Raw genomic sequence first — 21,732 nt, 5'->3', positions numbered from 1 at the left:
GTGCGCTCTCGGTGTGACCCGGCTTTGGAGGGGGGGGCGGCTGTCCAGGGTCGGCGGCCGAGCAGCCCCCTTCTCTCCCCCATTCCCGGGGTTTGGGAGTCGGCGTTCGGGGTCCCTGGCGGAGGAAAGCAGCTGCCGGTGCCCGGCGCCCTGCTGCTGTTGCTGCTGCTGCTGCCGCCGATGCCCACTGCGGCTGGCCCTTGTCGACCACCGAGCGCCCCTCGCCGGCGCACCACCGGGACAGGGGCACGGACAGCGGACTCCCCCAGCCCCGCGGCAGCCGCGGTGGGCGGGGACTGGAGAGCCCGTCTCCGCCCCGCTCGGCTCCGGCGTTCGCGCTCGCACGCGCTCCGGCTGCCAGTAACTGGGCGAAGCGGCCGGCGGGCGGGCGAGCGAGCGAGCGAGCGAGGGAGGGAACCGGGCAGCCAGCGAGGGGAGCAGCGCCGCCGCCGCCGGGAGCCGAGCGACGTGGGAAGCTCCGACGACGGAGGAAGCTGGCGAGAGCCGGGCAGGGACGCGGGCAGAGGCAGGGCGCTCGCCCGCCCGCGGCACCGGCCCCTCTGGATGGCATGTGGCTGGTCACTTGCCTCATGCTGCTCAACTTCTGGACCCGGCCAGGTAGGGCAGGCTCCGTCGGGTGGGCGGGTGGGCAGGCGGGTGGGCACGAACTTTCCGCGGGCGGGTCGGGGGAGAGGGGGGGGGGGGGAGAGGGGAGAGGAGCGCCCGAGCGGCAGCCAGCCTGTCCAGCGGGGCTCCCCTTCCCCCCTCCGGTGCCGTCGAGGCTGCGGAGGCGCTGGTGCTGCTGACCTTCGCGCGCCGTGGGCCGCCTCCAGAGCAGGCTTGGCGGGTGCCTCCCGGCCAGGTTGCCGTGGGGCTGGTTCCTGGCGAGTCCAGACCCGCCCTTGGCTGGGGGGGGGGCGCATCTTCTGTCCCACGGCAGTGGAGATGCGAAGGGGCAATGCCTTGCAACGGAAATGTGCCAGAGCGCCCGGCCTGATGCCCCTCGTGTCTTGCGGGGAGGGCGCGCGCGGGTGACCCATATTTTGTTGTGGGTTGCTGTGTAGCTGCGGGGAGGGAGCGCGGTTTCTTTACCCTGATCCTCCTCAGTCCCTTAAAAGGGGGGGGGGAGGGGAAGCTGGTGCCCTGCTCCCCCCCCCCCTAAAGAGCCACCCGCCAACCCACCGCGCCACGTTTGTTTGAGGCTGGATGTGGTCTTTGGGCCTCGGGGATGGAGAAGGGGAGTGGGGAGGAATTTGGCCATGAACACTTTGCAGCCAGGCAAAGCCACTGGGCAGGGAAATGTCAAATAAAACAGCCCTCCCCTTGGTCCATCTCAGCAGAAACTGTGTAATTATGTGCACCTTGAAGGGAGACCCCCTCCCCCCCTCTCCAGGAGCACATCTTCCTTCCGCCACACTTGACCAAAATCCCTGGGCTTGCAGGGAGTGATACTTTTGAAGCGTTGTCCTCCCCAGTTTCCAAAGTGGGCTTAGAGCTCTCCATTCTAGTCTCCTAACCCCCACCCCAGTGCCTTCAAAGGGACAAGTCTTCTCTAGAGGGATACTTGAGACAATCTGACCCAGCATCTTACCAGGAACTGGATTTGGAGAGGGAACCAGAGCCAGTTTAGTGGTCAGGGTGCTGCAAGCTTGGGTTTGGAATTAGAAGGAGGTGGGTGTACTCAGGATCCCCAGTACAGAAACTGAGGCCCGTCTGATGATGCTCACTACAGGAGAAGGCAGCAGGATATTGCATGGGATGAAATTACAACTCTGTGTGGTGTAATCGATCCTGTTACATAAAAGGAGGGCGAGCCATCAGTGTTTGGTGCATGAGGCACAAGAACAATAATGCAGATGCTGCAATTGGTGGCGGTGTGGGGTGTGTGTGGGGGGGGGGGAGGAGAGGCAGTTGCTTTGCCTTCCCATGCATGGGTGTTCTGACATGAGATTTCCTTCCCTCGTGCCTTGTGAGCCATGCAAAGGGCTCCCTTGGCTTATTGGAGACACAAGGAGCAAAGGGGAAGAGATGGAGGCACAGATAACGGGAGGCTGTCATAGAAGAAATCTGTTCATTGGAGCAGATAGCAAATATCTTTTTCCAGTTTGATGGAGTGGCTTGTTCAGTCATGTCACACTGGTTATGAAGCATGTAACAGAACTTTCCCTTACAGCTAGGGCAACCTTTTTTCCCAGTGTGTGTGTGGGAGGGAAGCAGGCAGGCAGGCAGGCAGGCAAGAAGGTTCCCCCCAATAATCTCTCCGTGTGCTGGGAGCCGGGTTGTTGCCAGCATCTGATTTGACTGTATTTGCATTTCAGCAGTGCGCAAGCAAGAGGCGAAACAGCCACCGTGTGCGCTAACGTTCCTTTGGTTTTTTTATATCAAAATAATAACTTTAATTATTTTGAATCCCTGTGGCGTGGAGGGCTTCATTGGTGGCAGCTGCTCCATCCCTGAGAAGACCGATTGGCGTCTTCCACAGCAGACCCCCATTCAGCCTCACCCCCCCTTCCTTTCGGAAGCCATGATTTTTTAAAAAATGGACCCAACCGCTTCTTTGTTAGAAAGTGATGAAATGGAGCGATTCTAGAACATCAGGGAGAATATGGTAGGAGTTACATTCTGTTGAGATGAAAAACTCAAATTGTTTAATGCATGAAAAATCTTTGTGGTACTTAATACATTTGGGCACCGGAGCACAACATTTTAATGTGTTTGAGCTGCAGAGAAAAGGTGTTACTGGAACAAAAAAACCCCCAAATAAACATTTAATCCAAGGAAACACTAAAGTTAGAGAAAATTCTTTGGTGGGGATGGAACTGCTTACATTTTCCAGGTTATTTACTAACCCCCAAAAGCCCACTGCTCAGCCTGGGCAGTGCCTGTGGGAGCTCCAAGCGCGAAAGCTGCCCTCTTTGGACCTGGGCGAGGAGAGGCATGAGTGAGTGTGCACTCCTCCGCTTGGCAGGCATGCCCACAGTCACAGACCGGAGAGTCCTGCCTGCGATTCTTTCTGCCTCTCACTCCCCTCACCCCACCCCAATTCCTGCATGCGGGTTCCTTCTGCCAGTCTTCTTTTTATGTCCTCTTTTGTATTAAAATCAGCCAGTACTCATTTGAAAATTCTCTGCTCCCTCCCTCCTGCCTCCCTCTCACGGTGATGTGCTTTGTTTGTCTGGGAAATTAAACATGGAATCCTTATTAAGCTATAGAGAAAGGACTGGCTTGACACGTTTAGGTTTTTGTTAGGAGCAGTCAAAGATAGGTAGCCTTTCTTGCTCACCTGCCCTGACAGCTTGCCTTGGAGGAATGACCCTTTGCCTGGCTTGCTCTGGGCCCCTCTGAAGACCCCTAAAACCTACTCAGAGCTCCTCTGTTGCCAACACTAATTGGAACTGGTGCCTTTCTTGAGAGAGGGAACAAGATCCCCTGGTTCCCCATTTGGGGCTGGAATCCTGCGACATGTAGCTGTGTCTCTTCCACCCCCTACCCCACCTCCTTGCTTAACTGGGCCGAGGGATTATGGGTGGAATTTCAGACTCACCCCTTCTTCAATCTCTGGGCACTGTCTGTATCCATCTGTGATGGTTCCCTGCCCCCCACCAGACTGGCAAGAGGTGAGCATGAATTTGCCTCCTGCTTTACACCCAACAGCTGGGAAGCTCCGTGAACAGTTGCAGTCCATGGCTCTCTGTAGCTACGATTCTCCCAACATGGCGGCCCACACATTCTGCAATGTGCTTAGAGGTGTGAATGCATCCCTTCCCCAAGCAGCGTGAACCAAGCCCCTGCAGTGCTCTGACAGAGAGGGAAGCAACGGACCATATTCCCCATTTGGGAGCCAGGAGCTTGGCTCCCGGGTTAGGAACAGCATTTTGTAAAACCTCCAATCCCCATTCTTTGGAAAACCAGAAAGAAGAAAATGTGTGTGTGTGTGTGTGTGTGTGTGTGTGTGTGTGTGTGTAGGGGGGGTCTACTAATTTTTTTTTCATTTGCCCTCCTTTTCAAACTCGCCATGGTGAGCAAAGGGAACATCCATAGACAGGGGCAGTAAACCTCTGAATCTCAGAGCTAGGAGTAAACATCAGGGGAAGGCCTCAGCATCTACACAGCACATTGGGTGCTGGGTGAAACAGGATGCTAGACTAGTTGGATCGCTGGCCAGGTGCAGTGGGGCATTTGATAGTCATAGCTTTGATGTTCTCAAACTTGTGGCAAATGCAACAATGTTTTTTCTCTCTCCAAAAGCATTGGTCAGTGCAAATGTAAGTTTCCCTGAGATGCAAGACTCAGCAGCCTCCATGGCTGAGATGTGAGACAGGTATTGGCTCCTCTCCCTCCTCCTCCTCTCTTCCTCCTGCCTCCTTCTCCTGGAGCTTGTCTTGGAAGGAAGGCATGCTTGTGTGGGGCTGGCTGGCGAAGGGGCATCCCTGCCTGAGTGTGGAGCCAATCTCAGAGGAGGTGTTGTGGTGGATGAAGCTTCATTCAGGGAGGGAGGGCACAGCCTTTCTTATGATTCTAAAGCAGGCCCTGGTCCAGATGCTGAGCATACTTTGGAGAAAGGCTGGCACCTATAGGACACTCACTGGACTCCGGAAGTGCTCATCTGTACCTGGGCCTGCTTTAGAAACATAAGAGGCCTCAAAGGATTTTATCTGGCCTTCTGGTCCATAGAAGCGATTAAGGTCATAGAAACATAGGATCACAGAGTTGGAAGGGACCTCCTGGGTTATCTAGTCCAGCCCCCTCCACTATGCAGGACACTCACAACCCCATCAACTCTATCGCTCATCCACTTAGTGCCCTACATAGTTAACATATCAGTGTATGTAAAGGAACCAGCCAACTGTATATTTAACATATCTGTTCCTGTATTTTATGTATGCTGCTTTATTTATTTACTAGATTCAAAGTCTATTCCTAAGAATGGCCTTCGAAGGCCCCCGCTGCTGCCGCCTCAGTGAGGCCCCGGGGATGCCACTCCCAGCCCCCTCCCACCCCGCCGATGGCGCGGCTTCCCCTGGACCCTCAGAGCAGGCCCAGGGGAAGCCATCCCCGGCCCCCTTCTTTGGCGGCGAGCCCAGCGGCCGGACTGACTGCTTATTCATGGCGGTCGGTGTGGCTTCTGGCCAGAGCTCTGGCTTGTGCTGGTGAGGGCCCCGACTGGCTAGAACTGCTGTCTGTCCTGGAGAGGGGCCAGTTGGAAGGCGTGAAGCATCTTCCGATTGGCCCCTCACCCAGACTGGCCCCGCCCACTCTCCGCCCACTGCTTAGCCTTTTTATGTAAACAGCGAATGCTGTTTACAAATGCTTGACCCTTGATAAAGGCAGTGATGCTGAAATGCGTCTGGTCATTGGTGGCATTAGTATGAATGTACATTTGGATTTTAATGAGGCTATATTTTAAGCCTTGGGTTTTTCATTTCAATAAATATTAATAATTAATTTTTCAACATCTTTTACCCCACAGAGGCTAGAGCACATTTACCTTATTTTGCCCCTTTTTGTGGTGGATTTCTGACCATTAGTTTTGACCATTCTTGGAGAACAGGGCTGATTCTGCACTTACTTTGGTTATTCCATTGTAGATCTTGCTGAATTCAGATCAGTTTGAACTGTGGTCTTCCTCTATCCCCCCCATTGAAACAGGAAAGAGTTCTGCATGTGATTAGAGAAGCTCAGAAGGGGGAGGGGATTGGGGCAGGGGCCTTTTCTTTCTTTTCTTGAAGAGGGGGGAGAGGATTGGAGACAGCAGAGGAGGGGGAATAAATCCAAGAGGCAAATAGTTTCCGAGAGAAGTTAGGGCTTCTGGAGCGTCTGTTGAGAGAAGTGAGGGCTTCCCCTTTAAGGGAAGCCTTGCAACCTGAGAACGAGGAAACCTTTGAACTGAGGCCAGGCCAAGCAGGGCTTTTCTACAGCATTGGAGGATCAGCAGCAAGTTAGTTTGGGGAAAGCATACAGCTGCACGCTTACTCATGCCGATTTTTCAAATATCGAGGGCTATATCCCTTCTAGGATACCACAGGGACACGGTAGGGTTACTCCAGGTCAATCATGCTTGTTGCAGAGAGAAAATTTAAATCACCCCAAATCAAAATGGAAATCGCATTCAGTGTAGATGGCAGGGATTGAATTGACCTGGGATTGGAATAAAAGTTCCATGCAGATTCAGCTCAGGTGAAGTGCCAGAAGATTGGAGGTGGGCAAATGTCATCCCCATCTTCAAGAAGGGGAGAAAGGAGGATCAGGGTAACTGCTGAATTGTCAGCTTGATATCTATAACTGGCAAAATTTTAGAACGAGTCATAGAATCATAGAATCATAGAAACAGAAACAGTAACTTTGAGATCCTTAGGTGGGTTGGTATATTCAGTCATGAAGGGTGTCTGAGGAGGAACCAGCATATGATGTTAGATTGGTCAACCTCAAGCAAATGCCTGGTAGAAGAATCACAGAATCATAGAGTTGGAAGGGGCTATACAGGCCATCTAGTCCAACCCCTGCTCAACGCAGGATCAGCCCTAAGCATCCTAAAACATCCAAGAAAAGTGTGTATCCAACCTTTGCTTGAAGACTGCCAGTGAGGGGGAGCTCACCACCTCCTTAGGCAGCCTATTCCACTGCTGAACTACTCTGACTGTGAAAATTTTATTTCCTGATATCTAGCCTATATCGTTGTACTTGTAGTTCAAACCCATTACTGCACGTCCTTTCCTCTGCAGCCAACGGAAACAGCATCCTGCCCTCCTCTAAGTGACAACCTTTCAAATACTTAAAGAGGGCTATCATGTCCCCTCGCAACCTCCTTTTCTCCAGGCTGAACATTCCCAAGTCCCTCAACCTATCTTCATAGGGCTTGGTCCCTTGGCCCCAGATCATCCTCGTCGCTCTCCTCTGTACCCTTTCAATTTTATCTACGACCTTCTTGAAGTGAGGCCTCCAGAACTGCACACAGTACTCCAGGTGTGGTCTGACCAGTGCCGTAAACAATGGGACTATGACATCTTGTGATTTTGATGTGATGCCCCTGTTGATACAGCCCAAAATGGCATTCGCCTTTTTTACCGCTGCATCACACTGCCTGCTCATGTTTAGTTTACAATCCACAAGTACCCCAAGGTCTCGTTCATACACAGTGTTACCTAGAAGCGTATCCCCCATCCAGTAGGCATGCTTATCATTTTTCTGACCCAGATGTAGAACTTTACACTTATCTTTATTAAATTGCATCTTGTTCTCATTTGCCCATTTTTACATTGTGTTCAGATCTTGTTGAATCTTCTGGAATATTTGCCAGTCCTCCCAATTTGGTGTCATCTGCAAACTTGATGAGTAGTCCCTCCACACCCTCATCTAGATCATTAATAAACATGTTAAAAAGTACCGGACCAAGCACCAAGCCCTGAGGTACCCCGCTACTCACCTCCCTCCAGTCTGATGAATCACCATTGACAATAAATCATTGAGTGTGGTTCTCTAACCAATTCCCTATCCACCTAACTATCTGAAAATCCAGATTGCAGTCCTTCAATTTATCCATCAGAACATCACAAGGAACCTTATCAAAAGCTTTACTAAAATCCAAGTATACAACATCAACCGAATTTCCACGATCCAGCAAATTTGTTACTTGGTCAAAGAGGGAAATCAGGTTGGTCTGACAGGACCTGTTGGAGACAAATCCATACTGACTTCCCTGGATCACCAAATTGTCCTCCAGGTTTGCAGGTCTCTCCCATTAATATCTGCTCCATTATCTTCCCCACAACAGAGGTCAGACTCACTGGTCTGTAGTTTCCTGGGTCATCCTCCCTTTTTTGAAGATCGGAATAAAAGAAAAAACAGATGTAAAATAGGTGCTGAGCCTTTCTGCTATCTCTGCATCCTCCGTTAGAGTTTGTCCATCTGCACCCAATTATTGCCTCCTTTTCTTTACGTTTGCTCCTCACATAACTGACAAGTCTTTTCTTGTTACAATGGGATTCCCTGGCCACTCTTAGTTCATTCTCAGTTTTGGCCTTTCTGGTCATCAAACAGTTGGTACTTGAGCAGCTAGAGCAGATGGCTGTAATTACTAAGAATCAGCTTGGCTTTCTCAATAACAAGTCATGCCACGTTAACCTTATCTCTCTCTTTTTTAAAATAAAGTTATTACCTTGCTAGATCAAGGGAATGCTATGGACATAGTTTACCTTGATTTCAGTAAGACTTTTGATAAGTTTCCCCATGGTATTTTTATTGGCAAGTTGATAAAATACAGTATGTCCTATTACTGTTAGGTGGATTGAGAGGGGGTGCTTATTAAATCTGCAGATGACATTAAACTGGGAGGGGTAGCAGACACACCAAAAGACAGAATCAGAATTCAAGATGATTTTAACAGGCTAGAAAATTGAACTAAAATGAATAAATCTGGACCAAAATGAATAAAATAAATTTCAGTGTTGATAAATGTAAAGTTCTTTTAGGCAGGAAAAGTCATATACATCACTATAGGATGGGTGATATTTGTCTTGGCAGTAGTACATGTGAAAAGGACCTGGGGGTCTTAGTAGACATACACCAAACATGAGTAAGCAATGTGACTTGGTATTTAAAAAGGCAAACAGGATTTTGGGCTGTATTTTAAAAAGTATAGTGTCCACATCATATAAGGTGATGGCACCACTGTACTGTGCTCTGGTTAGATCTCACTTGGAGTCCTGTGTTCAGTTTTGGGCACCATAACTGAAGAAACATGTAGACAAATTGGAGCATGTCCAGAGGAGAGCAATGAAGGTTGTGAGGAGTTTGGAGACCAAGTTATATGAGGAAAGTTTGAGGGAGCTAGTTGTTTAGTGTTGCCTCAGAGTATCGGACCGGAACCAGTGGATTGAAATTAATTAATTTTCAGCTAAATATCCAGAAGAAGTTCCTGACAGTTAGAGTGGTTCCACAGTGGAACAGGCTTCCTTGGGAGGTGGTGGGTTCTCCTTCTGTGGAAGGTTTTAAGCAGAGGCTAGATAGTCATCTGACAGAAATGCTGATTTTATGAACTTAGGCAGATGATGAGTTGGTGGGCAGGAATGGATGTGCCAGTGTTTGTCTCTTGGTGGGGGATCACTAGACCATGGAATTCAGGTCACTGTAGGTAGTTACGTAGCTGTGAGTTTCTGCATTGTGCAGGGTGTTGGACTAGATGACCCTGGAGGTCCCTTTCAACTCTGAGCTGCGGGGGTTGGAGGGAGGTATTGGGAAGGCTCAAGGGAAGGGTGTTAAACAAAAAAGTGGGAAGGGGAAGGCGGGCAAAGGCAAGGATGGTAAAGTTGAGTTAAAGGGGAGGGAGGGGAGGGGGATGCTGGTGAGGGGAAGGGGAGTTGCTTTTTTTGGTATGCGAGGGTTTTTTTGAAATTACATTATTAATACTGTTCAATACATTTAAAAAGTTATTGGTTTGGCAAATAAGTCTACTGTCTATATGTTTGGGTCTACTCTTGCTTCCTCCCCCCCCCCATGAACTGTGATGTTAAAACAGGGACTATAACTTTGGTGTTCCCGGGCCCACCCACCACCCACCGCCCTCACAACCCCTGGCAACACCATAACACTTTGATGGGACAAAACACAATCCCACACCCACCCCAAACCAACACTGAGAAGATGAACACAAGTGTAAACTTCAAAAACAACTTCAAACTGTATTTGTAGATACATTGTGGGTGGAGATGGCCATGTGTAGGGACCTAAGACGGTGAATATGGGTCCCTTGGCTTAACTTTCCTCTTGCCCGGGGCTGGTCTTTGACTGGTTTGGGTTGCCATGCTGTAGGAAGGAGAGGGTGGGGTTTGTAGGGACGGGGGTTAGGCCGACGTTGATTTGTGGTGGGTTTGCACTCTCCTTCACGTCTCTGGCCTCCATGACCACAACCACCCTCTCTGCAATGTCCCCAAGTCTGTTCATGGCGTACACAGTAACCCTAAGGGATTCGCTGCATGACGTGAAGACCTTCCCAAGTAGCCTTCTCTCCTCCCTCCTCAGCCTTGCCTCCTCCCTCTCCATCTGGCTGCGGTCTTCTTCAAAGCGGAGCATGTTCAAAGGCACTAGAATGGAGAGCTCATGTCCTCCTCTGTCTGCTCAACAGGGAAACACGCCTCTGACTCCTGCGTTCCTATTGCAGTCTCTCCTCTGCAGACAGTACTCCTCTCATGTCCCTTTCCTCTGGATCCGTGGCCCATTGGTAGCTATTCCCATCTTCTCCTGGCTCCTCCTCAGAGTGTTGTTCTGAAAATAATAAAACAGTGTTCACATCAGTTGTCATCAAGGACCAGACCCCCCCCCCCCCAGATTAATATCCTTGGCGTTAGCCAGGCCAAGGGCTCTGTGAAGTCTGTGTTCACAGGAAAACATCCATGTTGACCAGATAGAGAACTAGCCAACAGGCTTTCTGGCACGCTCCCCTGCTGGTATCTCCCTCGCTACTTGTGCAACCAGTCTCCTGGGTGCACGAGGCTCTCTGTGCTGAGTTCCAGGAATGTATTCTGTGGTGGAAAAGGATGGTTTTTAAGGCAGGATAATATGATGTTCTTTAGGGGGTTCTTAAAAGTTACTCACACCGCAAGGAGATCTTACCTACAGTGGGTTCAGTCCCTGCATAAAGGAAAATCACACAACTGTTTTCCTTCACAAAAGAAAAATGGAGATATCCACCTATTTGTGTGGAGGCCCCAGAGTCACTATCTGGGTCCTGGCCCATGGAAGTGGCTTCTAAGGGGGAGACAGTCTCAGTACCAGGGAGCTGAGTTTCTATTATAAGGGGGGGGGAAAACAACTTCAGCAAGGCAACCCCCCCCCCCCATTACTGCAGAGGGCCTTGACCACATGTCTCATTGTTGGGTACATGCATGGGGAAGCATGATCCCAAAGTGGCAGAGGCAGTGCCAATCTAAAGCACATGATCGCTAGGAACATCGTGGCAACGAATAAACGCTAATAATAAACACGCCACCCAGAGAAGCAAGCTAACCTGAAGTGAGGGCCATCTGGTGGAAAACGCTCTTCTCCTCGTCGGGGATTATGTCCAGAAGGTCTAGCGTTACCAGGTCCCTTCCCTCTCGTTGTTGCTGAAGAGGTTGCTGGATCCTCCCAGTGGATGGCCCCTCCTCCGGATCGTTCTGCTGGGAAGGCTCTGTTCGCGTGGGAACAGGCTGCCTGACCACCTTCAGGCCTCCCTCCAAGTGGGTCTTCTGCCGGTGGCCTGCACAGATGAGGATTGCGAGGCGGAATCCATCTTGCTTTGTCTCCTGCTGTAGGGAAATGGAGGTGCAAATGGAGTCCCAGCCTAGATCCCTTCTTCCCGCCCAAGGAAAGAAGGCGGGATTGTGGGCTCCTGATTGGATGGAAGCCCCTCAGGGATGCTTTGATTGGAGTTCTCTTGTTACATGATGTGTTGAAACTCTTGAGCGGGAGACGTTGCAAAGCTGTGGGCGCACTCTGTCTCTTCCAAAACGGTTGCTTTCACGGAGGTGCGTATGCATCTACACACATCTTAAAGTAATGTCTGCATACACGGGGGAGTCCACAGTTAAGATAGGCAATAATAAGATGTCTTGTTCACCGTCCCATAAATATGCTTCTGGCACGACATGCTAATCTGCACTCAACTGTCCTTGTCAGCAAGTGGTTTTAACCCCATTCGAACAAATATTAAAACATCGCTTGCTGCCATGCTCGCATGTATTCACTGACACGCGTTTCCCTCGTAAAATTTTTTTTAAAAAATTATGAGCAAAGACTGTGGGTGATGGGAAACTGTGAACGATGAACTTTATGTTGCTTGCTTGGCTAGTTTTAATACATTTGAAGAAGGGTGCTTTCTGTTTGCCACCGCTGCATTAGTTGTGCAGGAACTTTGGTGAAAGAAGCTGTGTGCTCGCATGTTTGCTGCTATCAATGGCTTGAAGAAGAAAAAAAAAGCCTTCCTCGTCTCCCGAAAGCTTGGGGAAAACTTGGGGAAAGCTTGGGGGCAGGAGCGAAGGAGGAACCTTCTTCCTATCACACATGTCTTTTGGGGGTGTTGCAGATTGTTCTCAGGAGTAAAGCGTTTTTTTTAGGGGGAGTCGACTTTTGACGATTCCCCGAAAAGCGCTACATCGAAGCGCTTTTTACGGGAGTGATGCAAGAATGTTGCGGATTGTGCATGACGTCGTGCAAAATGTTTAAAAATAGTGCTTGACAACAGTAACACTTCAGCAACCTTAGCGCTGTGTGGTGTGGACCTGTTTCTGTGATTTTAATAGCAGGACTATTATACTGCAGGAGAAACTGACAGACCATTGGTGATGCCTTCAGGCCATATAAAGCAGCAGAGCGACAAAGTTGGGAGTGTACTGCTGCTCTTGCCCACAGCAAGATGCAGGGATAAACGTTGTTCACACTCCGCCCCACTGAGAGCCACAGAGCTGGCTGACCCCAATTGCCCAGGGGCAGAGGCCCCATTTGGGCATGGGCTGGTGTGAAGCTTTTCCCCTGTCTGCCTTCCAGAAGAGTCTGAGGTGCTGCCTGGAAGGCTCATGGTCTGCATGCTGTATTGGGTGGGTGGGTGGGTGGGTGTGTGGGTGGGGAGACCCTGCCTTGGCACTTGTCATCTGGGCAGTGATCCCCCGACACTGGCCATGCTCCTTGGTGATGCATTCTGTACGCCAAGTACAAGAATGGGAAATGGATTTATATGCTAAGTTGTGTAGATGGTTTAATTTTGGTTTATGAAAATCCAGATGACAGCAAGCAGATTGTGCATCATCTAGGCAAAGAAGTGGAGATAAAGAAGCTTGGCCCAATAAGCCACTACTTAGGAATTCAAGTACAAAGAGTTGAAAAGGGAGGTTTCCTTATCCACCAAGAACAGCAAAAACCTCCCTTTTCAATCTTCAAAATTCTTCTCATGCACCTACACCTATGAGTGTAAACTACACAAAGCAAAGAGATGTGAGTGAACTGCTAACAGACAATATTCAATATCACCCATCGTTAGGTCAGATCCTGTACATAGCCACACCGACTAGATCAGACATTTCAACTGCAGTAGGTCATTTGTGCAGAAAGGTAGAGCAATCCATTGCTACAAATTGGAATACTCTTAAGAGAGTTGTCAACTATTGGAAGGGTACTGCAGATCTTAAGCTTAAACTGCCAGCTAGTTGCTACCCAAAACTGACTCTGATTGGGCAAGTGATTTCATAGTCAGGAAGTCGACTAGTGGCTTTTATGGCAATGGCATATGATGGGCCAGCCCCAAGCAAGAGACTATGGCATCATCCACATCAGATGCAGGAAAGGTGTCTGCTGCCCATGGCTGTTAAGAGCTACAATGGATCTGTCAGCTTCTAAAGGACTTGGGCAAAGATGTACCACTGCCCATACCACTGTATGAAGGCAACAAAAGCTATAATTACATGTCAAAGTAAGAAGACGCACAGAAACTCACCAAGCACATTGAAGTGAAGTATCTACTGGAAAACATGCAAAAGGCTGGAACCATTGAAGTGGTTTACAGCACACTGGAAGAAATGCTAGCGGACCTAATGGTGAAGCCACTTCCTGAACCCAGCTTCAGACGACTTAGAAGTCAAATGAACCTTGTACACTAAGTCAAGGAGTCGTTGTGAGGGAGTGTTGGAAATAGCTCTCTGGTGCCTCCTGCCTTGCGAGGTTGTAAACAGGAGCTCTCACCAACCTGTCCCTAGAGGGTAAATTCCTGTTTCCCCATCTCTTCTCTCTCTCTCTCAAGCCCACAACATGATGGAAGGGAGATGCCTCAAGCAGCAATTTAGACTAGAATAGGAACCTTATCTTTACCTCTAAGTACATAGAATTATGTTCTCTAATAAATAGTTCTTCTATTAGTTAAGTACCACATTGGTGAACTTGCCTTTCTTTCTTTGTTGTTTTCTGATTGCAGGCACTCTGACCATGCTGTGTTACTTGCCATCCTAAGGCACACTGCTAACTTTCTAGATATTCAGACCATACCACTGCTTAATATCCTTCACTGTGGAGGCTCCCATAGTCCCCATGGCTGGTAGCCACTGACAGATCTATCCTTCTAATCCCTTTTTAAGGCTGTTTCTGTGATTTTAATAGCAGGACTATTATACTGCAGGAGAAACTCTCACAGGCCAGGGAAGAGCAGAGTGTCCAGCAGTGCCTATGTGGTCCTGAGAGAAACAATCTAGTCTGGCCCTGGTCATGTCTAAAAGTCCTTCCAAGAGAGGGGGGATGGGAACTTCCTATGGGGGAGCAAAGATTACAGGGGAATTCTCCAGCAGGAAGCCAGTTGGGTATTCCTTGGTTCTTGAGCTGTCCTTGGGGTGTCAGGGATGGCCATACAAACATTTTGGGGAGTCACTTTGTCCTTCTCAGGATTGAACAAAGGTTCAGTTTGCACCTGAGTTCTTGACTCTGTTCCTGCTATTTAGTAAAACTGGTCCAGCTCTTCTTTTGGTGCCTACTGAGGCTGCTGCTCTGAAATATGAGAGGAGGCAGGGAGGGAGCATGTCTCTCTGTGAAGAGGCTTGTGTGCATCACAAAGGGATATCTGGTGTGGTTCCCCTCCCACATAGGTAGCAGGGATAGGGGCTGAGCAGGCATGGAGTGGCGGGTTCCCTGGAAGAGGCCACCCCTTGTAGGGATTGTGGGGATTGTGCCACCTGTGGGTCTGTCAGTTATCTCAGTCCCACCCTTGCAGGGTCAGGGGAGGCCCAGTGGCTCTGAGGCAGGCAGGTTCTGGACGTGGGCCCCAGAGCCTGTCTCTGTGGAGTCAAGGGGCTGCATGCCAGCCAGGGCTTTTCTTTAATAAAGTCCCATGGTGCAGATTACCCACAATGTGCTCTACAAACACTGGAAGAAGGAGAAAGGAGTGCATAGGGCAAGTCAGCCATCCTGGCTTGAGTTTGAGAGGGGAATGACGTTTCCGTCAGAATGCAATGACGTATGAAAATTGCATTTTTGGTGTGAAAATTGATGCCGCTTAGACAGGGGAAAAACAGCCTCTGGTGGCTTTTGCATCCCTTCCCAGTTGCTCTTGAGGAACCCTGCTGTAAGTGAAGTCAGTCCTGTTTGGACAGAATCTTGTGGCTTAGGGGAATGTCGGCAGGCAGTGGCCTTGCAGTGGAATTTCCAGAGCCCCCGGTGGCTGCCCAGGGCTGGTAACCCTCAGCGTCTGAGCGGCATCTGAGCATGTCTGTCTCCTCGAGCGGAGATGTTCAGCCAGCGTGGCAACTTGGCAGCAGGAGGCACGTGCAAACTGGAGGGCTTCTAACTGGGTCAGGAGCCTTTCCATGCAGTAGTTGCTGCAAAATTAAGCAGGCATCCAGTGGCTCTTTGAAGATGAGCAGCATTCATTCTGGCCTAAACTGGGGTGAGGGAGAACTCACTTCAGCCAAGGCTCTTCCTGCTCCATCTCGGTCTTGGTGAAAAGAGATTCCTGGCTGAGTAGTTCCCCTGCCCTAGCCTGTCTCCTTCTAGAAAAAAGGTGCAGGAAGAAGTCCAGTGAGAAAGGAGAATAAACAATACAGGAATGGGATGATGACCAGTGAATCTCTTTGTCTGGGCAAAGCAGAAGGATTAGTCATATTCCAGTGTCCCCTGTGTTTCAGTTCCCTGCCGTTTTAGACTGTGAATGCTCAGTGGATGTTCCTTTGGGGCTGGAAGCAAGCCCCTGTGCCTCTCCCTCTGTGCACTTTCACTCTGCCACTACCTTCCATGGCTGAGGCTGCTCAGCACGGTGCCCTGTGGCTGTACCAGCACTGAAAGTGGGGTCCATATGAAGGCTTTGTATATGTAGGTTATGGCCAAGGCCTATGACCAGATGCCTGAAATGATTTCTGTTTTAAAAATATTGCAAGGCTATTTCTGTGTTTTTAATCTCTCATGGTGATTTGGAGACAGTTTTATGAAACATGGAATTAGGATTGTGTTTACCGTTAAACTATAAAGGAGATTAGATGGATTTAACGCTATGCGTCTGTCTCCTAACTACTACCAATCCCATAACTTCCATTTTCTATTTAAAAAAGCATCCTGCCCCTTTTGACCTGCAAAAGCTTTTCTAGTAATTTGAATTCCTTATTGATGAGATATTTTTCGACTCCACCCTCAGCCACATGTCTGTGCCGCAGACCTTGAAGAGGGTTTCTTGCCAAGGGAATGGACAAGTGAGTCCTAAATTTCAGATCCAGGAGCTGTATCCTTCACAATGGGGGCTTCTGCTGGAGCAGCGGGAAGTTTGGTGTGATCTGTCTCCTACTCAGTGTCTTGTCGCTCCTTGTCTTGTTCATATCACATTAACTCGCCTGACTCGTTGGACCTGCATATACATGGCGGTGCCTTCTTCTGGGTAAGGCCAGTCTTGTCTCCCCTGGTTGGCTCTCCATGGGCTTTCCTGTCATCTGCTACCCAAGCCTTTAGCTGCACATGTCAGAATTGAGTCTGGGACCTCCTGTTGTTGTTGTTGTTGTTGTTGTTGTTGTTTATTACCCACCATTCCCAAGCAGGCTTGTGGCGGGTTGCAGATGTCCAATTAAACCCCCCATTAAAACCCTATTAAAATGGACACAAAAATACATAGACAGTAGACCAACAACCCAACAACATGGCTCTGCTCATACTTGCAGGTGTGGATGTGGAAGTGCGGGGTCCAGGTGCTCCTGGCCAGAGCCATGCAGGCCCTCTGGCTCAGAGCAGGGAAAGGAAATTGCTGCTTTGTAGATTCTGGTAACCAAATATGAAAGGTGCTTTCTCCTCCCACCCACAAGCACTGCCAAATGGCTGAGAGGAAGGGGGAGGAATTTCAAATCAGTTAGACCATAACCTGGAGCCTACTGGTGGATGACTGATTGGCTAGTTTCTAGAATACCAAGTGCCTGCTGGTTGTAAAATATGCTGGACTATGTGACTCTTGGTCTCATCTAGTAAAGCAATTTGTGCACCATTAAGGAGAACAACATGCTTGGAATCACTCAACACCAAGAAGTTATAATCTGGCTGTTACCACTCTTGGTTTGTACACAGAGATGGAAAATTTTCAGAAATGTTGAAGCCACAGGAAAACAAACAAACAAACAAGCAAGCAAACAAACAATCCCTCCCTTAGGAAAAAAGGAAATGTTGGGAACATCTGATCTATCAAACCTAAACTTCTTTTACTGATTTCACAACATAAAATTTAAAACAACAAATAGTGTCATTTTTGATAAGTAAAATTGAAATTATACTCTATCATTTTATACTGTTTTTTTAATTGTAAGTTGCCTAGTCTAAATAAAGATATATTAGAGAAAGAGCTGCAAACTGCAGCACAGTGTAGCACTGTAGCACATGTTTGCTTTTTGTAGTTAACCGTTATTACATTGACGGTAAGACTCTCTCATAGAGACACAGTAGGTAGGACTGACCGTGCGTTTGGATATTGAGCCTACCTTTAAATCACAGGCTTATTGTGCCCAATAAGCCTGAACGCTTTCAGGATATATTTATTATCTGTAAACATGTTATAACATGTTAATTGTATCAAAATTATTGACATTTTAAAAAAATATTGAAATGTTGTTTATGTATACAGTCAAAAATTGCCCTTCACATACTCTGATCCCCCAAATTCCCCAATTTTCCAAAATGGAAATTCCATATGCTATGTATTCTGAGCATGAAAAATCTTTCCTTAAAGCATTTTATTCTGAAACAGAAAATATTTCATGAATATTTTTTCACATGACCAAATTCACCCATTTTTCTGCTGTAAATTCACCCATTTTTCTGCTATGGGGAAAGCCCTTGGAAAAAATAAACAACAAATTTCCTATCAAGTATTTTTAATTTCTTTCTGGGCCTTCACATCTTGGTTTGTTCCATTGACACATGTTTATGAACCAGTCCTAAATGTCACTTCCATATCCAAGGAAAGTTGGTGGCAGAGCAGCAAAAGACTGGAGAGGAACTGGAAGGAAGGGCTAGCAGCCTTGGAATAACGGATCCAACGTAAATTGTCTCCTTTCCTTCTTTCAGTCCCACCAGTTGCTCTCCTGTGGTCAGTTAAATCTGCCAGTAGTGCTAATGGGGAGAGAGGCTGGAAGAGAGCTTGGGGCATTCCTTTGGTGTGATGGGTGTAGTCAGTGAAGAGCTGGATGGTGTTTGCATCCTGGGAAGCACAGACGATGGAGTGTGTGTGGCTTATTGATTGAAGGAGCCAATCCTGGGTTGTGTTTTGCTCTCTGTGCTAGAAGAAGAGTGTGAACTCTGGACTTGGGTCTTTATTAGTTCTGGAAGAAGCGTGGCTGCTAGGTCTGGAGTGAAGCGTCCATGATGCCCCTGGGCTTGTTGTCATAGAGGTGTTATGGGGCCTCATTGTGGTCTCTTCAGATCTTTTCAGTTATCAGCTTGCTTGTTTGCAAGATATGTGCATTAATGATCTGTGCTGTGAAGCAGTTAAAACATTCTGAATATTTTCTCTGTAATAACCGCTCATGAATGCACTTTAGTGTTTGAGCATGTGATGGTGGGTGAGGGGTTGGCTTCTGAAGTCTGATGCTGTGATAAAAACACAAATATTTTTGCCCACTACTTTATGATGGGGTGTGAATTGTGCCCAATAAGGCTTTAATAGCCTTTCCTGAAATCAGCAGTTGGGATGCATTATCATGGGGGGGGGGGAGAAAGTGCTTGGTTGAGAGAATATTAATAGAGAGTTGGTGGAATGATTCTCATGACTGGAATGTAATAGTGGATGGATATGAACTGTTCAGAAAAAACAGATTAGATCGAAGAGGTGGAGGAGTGGTACTGTATGTGAGGAAAGGGCTTACCTGTCAGGAAATTCTAGTGAAGGAGAGCATATCTACAGTGGAAAACATCTGGGTGAAAATAAGCAAGGGGAAAACAAATAGTGTGGTGGATGGTGTCGGCTACCGACCACCTGACCAACGAGAGGATGTGGATGATGCACTTTGTGAGCAGCTTGAGAAAATATCCAAGCATCAGGACCTTGTCATCATGGGTGACTTCAATTTCCCAGATGTGTGCTGGGAAACAAACTCTGCGAAGCGTCCTCAGTCATAGAAGTTTCTGACCTGCCTGGCTGACAATTTCATTTATCAAATGGTAGATGAATCCACAAGACGTTCAGACACACTGGACTTAATACTGACCAACAGGCAAGAGTTGGTGGATGAGGTGAAGGAGGTGGGGACCCTAGGGGGAAGTGACCATGTCCTCATATCCTTTTGAGATGGGGAGGCAAGGAAGCTTGTAGCCAGACACAGATGTTGGATTTTCGTAGGGCAAACTTTAATAAACTCAGAGACATGATGAGTGTGATACCATGGACGAGAATGCTGGAAGGGAAGGGAGCATGTGAAGGGTGGGCGCTACTCAAACAAGAGCTATTGCATGCTCAACCAATGACTATCCCAGAAAGAAGAAAACACTGCAGGAGCTCTAAGAAGCCTATTTGGATGAACAGAGAACTTCAAGAGGAACTAAGAAAGAAAAGGGAGATGTTCAGGAAATGGAGGGAAGGACAGAGCTCTAAAGAAGAGTACCTACAGGTTACTAGGCACTGTAGATCAATCATCAGAAAGGCCAAAGCTGAGAGTGAGCTAAGATTGGCCAGGGAAGCCCACTGTAACAAGAAAAGTTTTTTCAGTTATGTGAGGAGCAAACGTAAAGTAAAGGAGGCAATAGGCCCACTGTTGGGTGCGGATGGACAAACTCTAACGGAGGATGCAGAGAAAGCAGAAAGGCTCAGCGCCTATTTTGCATCTGTTTTTTTCCCCACAGGTCAAAGGGTTTAGGCACATCTAGAGATGGCAGTAGCCAAGAGATAGTGTCTGGGTGGCAGGTTGACATGGATAGAGAGGTTGTTGAGAGGCATTTAGCTGCACTGGATGAGTTCAAATCCCCTGGGCTGGATGAAACGCACCCGAGAGTGCTCAAAGAATGTTCCGGAGAACTTGCAGAACCCTTGTCCATCATCTTCGGGACCTCTTTAAGGACAGGAGATGTCCCGGAGGACTGGAAGAGCAAACGTTGTTCCGATCTTCAAGAAAAGGAGGAAAGGATGACCCGGGAAACTGTAGACCGGTGAGTCTGACCTCTGTTGTGGGTAAGATAATGGAGCAGATATTAAAGGGAGCCATCTGCAAACATCTGGAGGACAATTTGGTGATCCAAGGAAGTCAGCATGGATTTGTCTCCAACAGGTCCTGTCAGACCAACCTGGTTTCCTTTTTTGACCAAGTGACAGGTTTGCTGGGTCGTGGAAATTCGGTTGATGTCGTTTTCTTGGATTTTAGTAAAGCTTTTGATAAGGTTCCCCATGATGTTCTAATGGATAAATTGAAGGACTGCAATCTGGATTTTCAGATAGTTAGGTGGATAGGAAATTGGTTAGAGAACCGCACTCAGAGTTGTTGTCAATGGTATTTCATCATCAGACTGGAGGGAGGTGAGTAGCGGGGTACCTCAGGGCTCGGGGCTCGGTCCGGTACTTTTTAACATATTTATTAATGATCTAGATGAGGGGATGGAAGGACTACTCATCAAGTTTGCAGATGACACCAAATTGGGAGGAGACAGAGTTCAACGAGATCTGAACACAATGAAAAAATGGGCAAATGAGAACAAGATGCAATTTAATAATGATAAATGTAAAGTTCTGCATCTGGGTCAGAAAAATGAAGAGCATGCCTACTGGATGGAGGATACGCATCTAGGTAACACTGTGTGTGAACGAGATCTTGGGGTACTTGTGGATTGTAAACTAAACATGAGCAGGCAGTGTGATGCAGCGGTAAAAAGGGCGAATGCCCTTTTGGGCTGTATCAACAGGGGCATTCACATCAAAATCACAAGATGTCATAGTCCCATTGTATACGGCACTGGTCAGACCACACCTGGAGTACTGTGTGCAGTTCTGGAGGCCTCACTTCAAGAAGGACGTAGATAAAATTGAAAGGGTACAGAGGAGAGCAACGAGGATGATCTGGGGCCAAGGGACCAAGCCCTATGAAGATAGGTTGAGGGACTTGGGAATGTTCAGCCTGGAGAAAAGGAGGTTGCGAGGGGACATGATAGCCCTCTTTAAGTATTTGAAAGGTTGTCACTTGGAGGAGGGCAGGATGCTGTTTCCGTTGGCTGCAGAGGAGAGGACACGCAGTAATGGGTTTAAACTTCAAGTACAACGATATAGACTAGATATCAGGAAAAAAATTTTCACAGTCAGAGTAGTTAAGCAGTGGAATAGGCTGCCTAAGGAGGTGGTGAGCTCCCCCTCACTGGCAGTCTTCAAGCAAAGGTTGGATACACACTTTTCTTGGATGCTTTAGGATGCTTAGGGCTGATCCTGCGTTGAGCGGGGGGTTGGACTAGATGGCCTGTGTGGCCCCTTCCAACTCTATGATTCTATGATTCTATGATTCTATGAGAGCTGTTCTGCTGCATCCCGCTGTTTCCTTTGCCCTCCCCCCCCCCCAAAAAAGAAAAGCTGGGGTAAAGCCCGAACCTGTGGATGGTCCATTGTTCCAGATTCAGAGAGCCTTGGTGCAGCTAGGACGGTGCTTGGACTCTTGACATCCAGAGCCGTTGCTGCCCTTGTGCTGACTGATGCGCCACCCTCAGATTTTGCCCTCCTATTTGTTGAAGATTAGCACAGCTAAATGGGGAGTCAAATCCAAATATTTGTTTTAGCTTCTGGCTTATTAT

General features: G+C 48.2%; 1 protein-coding gene across 3 annotated transcripts in view; it reads left to right on the top strand.

The window, feature by feature from the left end:
- The first annotated feature begins 240 nt into the window (after positions 1–240).
- DSCAML1 (DS cell adhesion molecule like 1) overlaps positions 241–21,732 on the top strand; it is a 181,783-nt gene continuing 160,291 nt past the window's right edge. For 2 of the 3 annotated variants that reach the window (XM_077306938.1, XM_077306937.1), the window contains exon 1: positions 254–618. In XM_077306938.1, the coding sequence (XP_077163053.1) occupies positions 570–618 (49 nt within the window). In that variant the 5' untranslated portion in view covers positions 254–569. Of the gene's footprint in view, positions 619–21,732 lie in introns of all 3 variants that reach the window. The other variant, XM_077306939.1, reaches the window with a different exon arrangement.

Source organism: Paroedura picta, chromosome 12 (genome assembly GCF_049243985.1).
Source record: "Paroedura picta isolate Pp20150507F chromosome 12, Ppicta_v3.0, whole genome shotgun sequence".
Taxonomy (NCBI): Eukaryota; Metazoa; Chordata; class Lepidosauria; order Squamata; family Gekkonidae; genus Paroedura; species Paroedura picta.
Note: the sequence above shows the minus strand (reverse complement) of the source record. Positions and strands in the feature narration are given on the sequence as shown.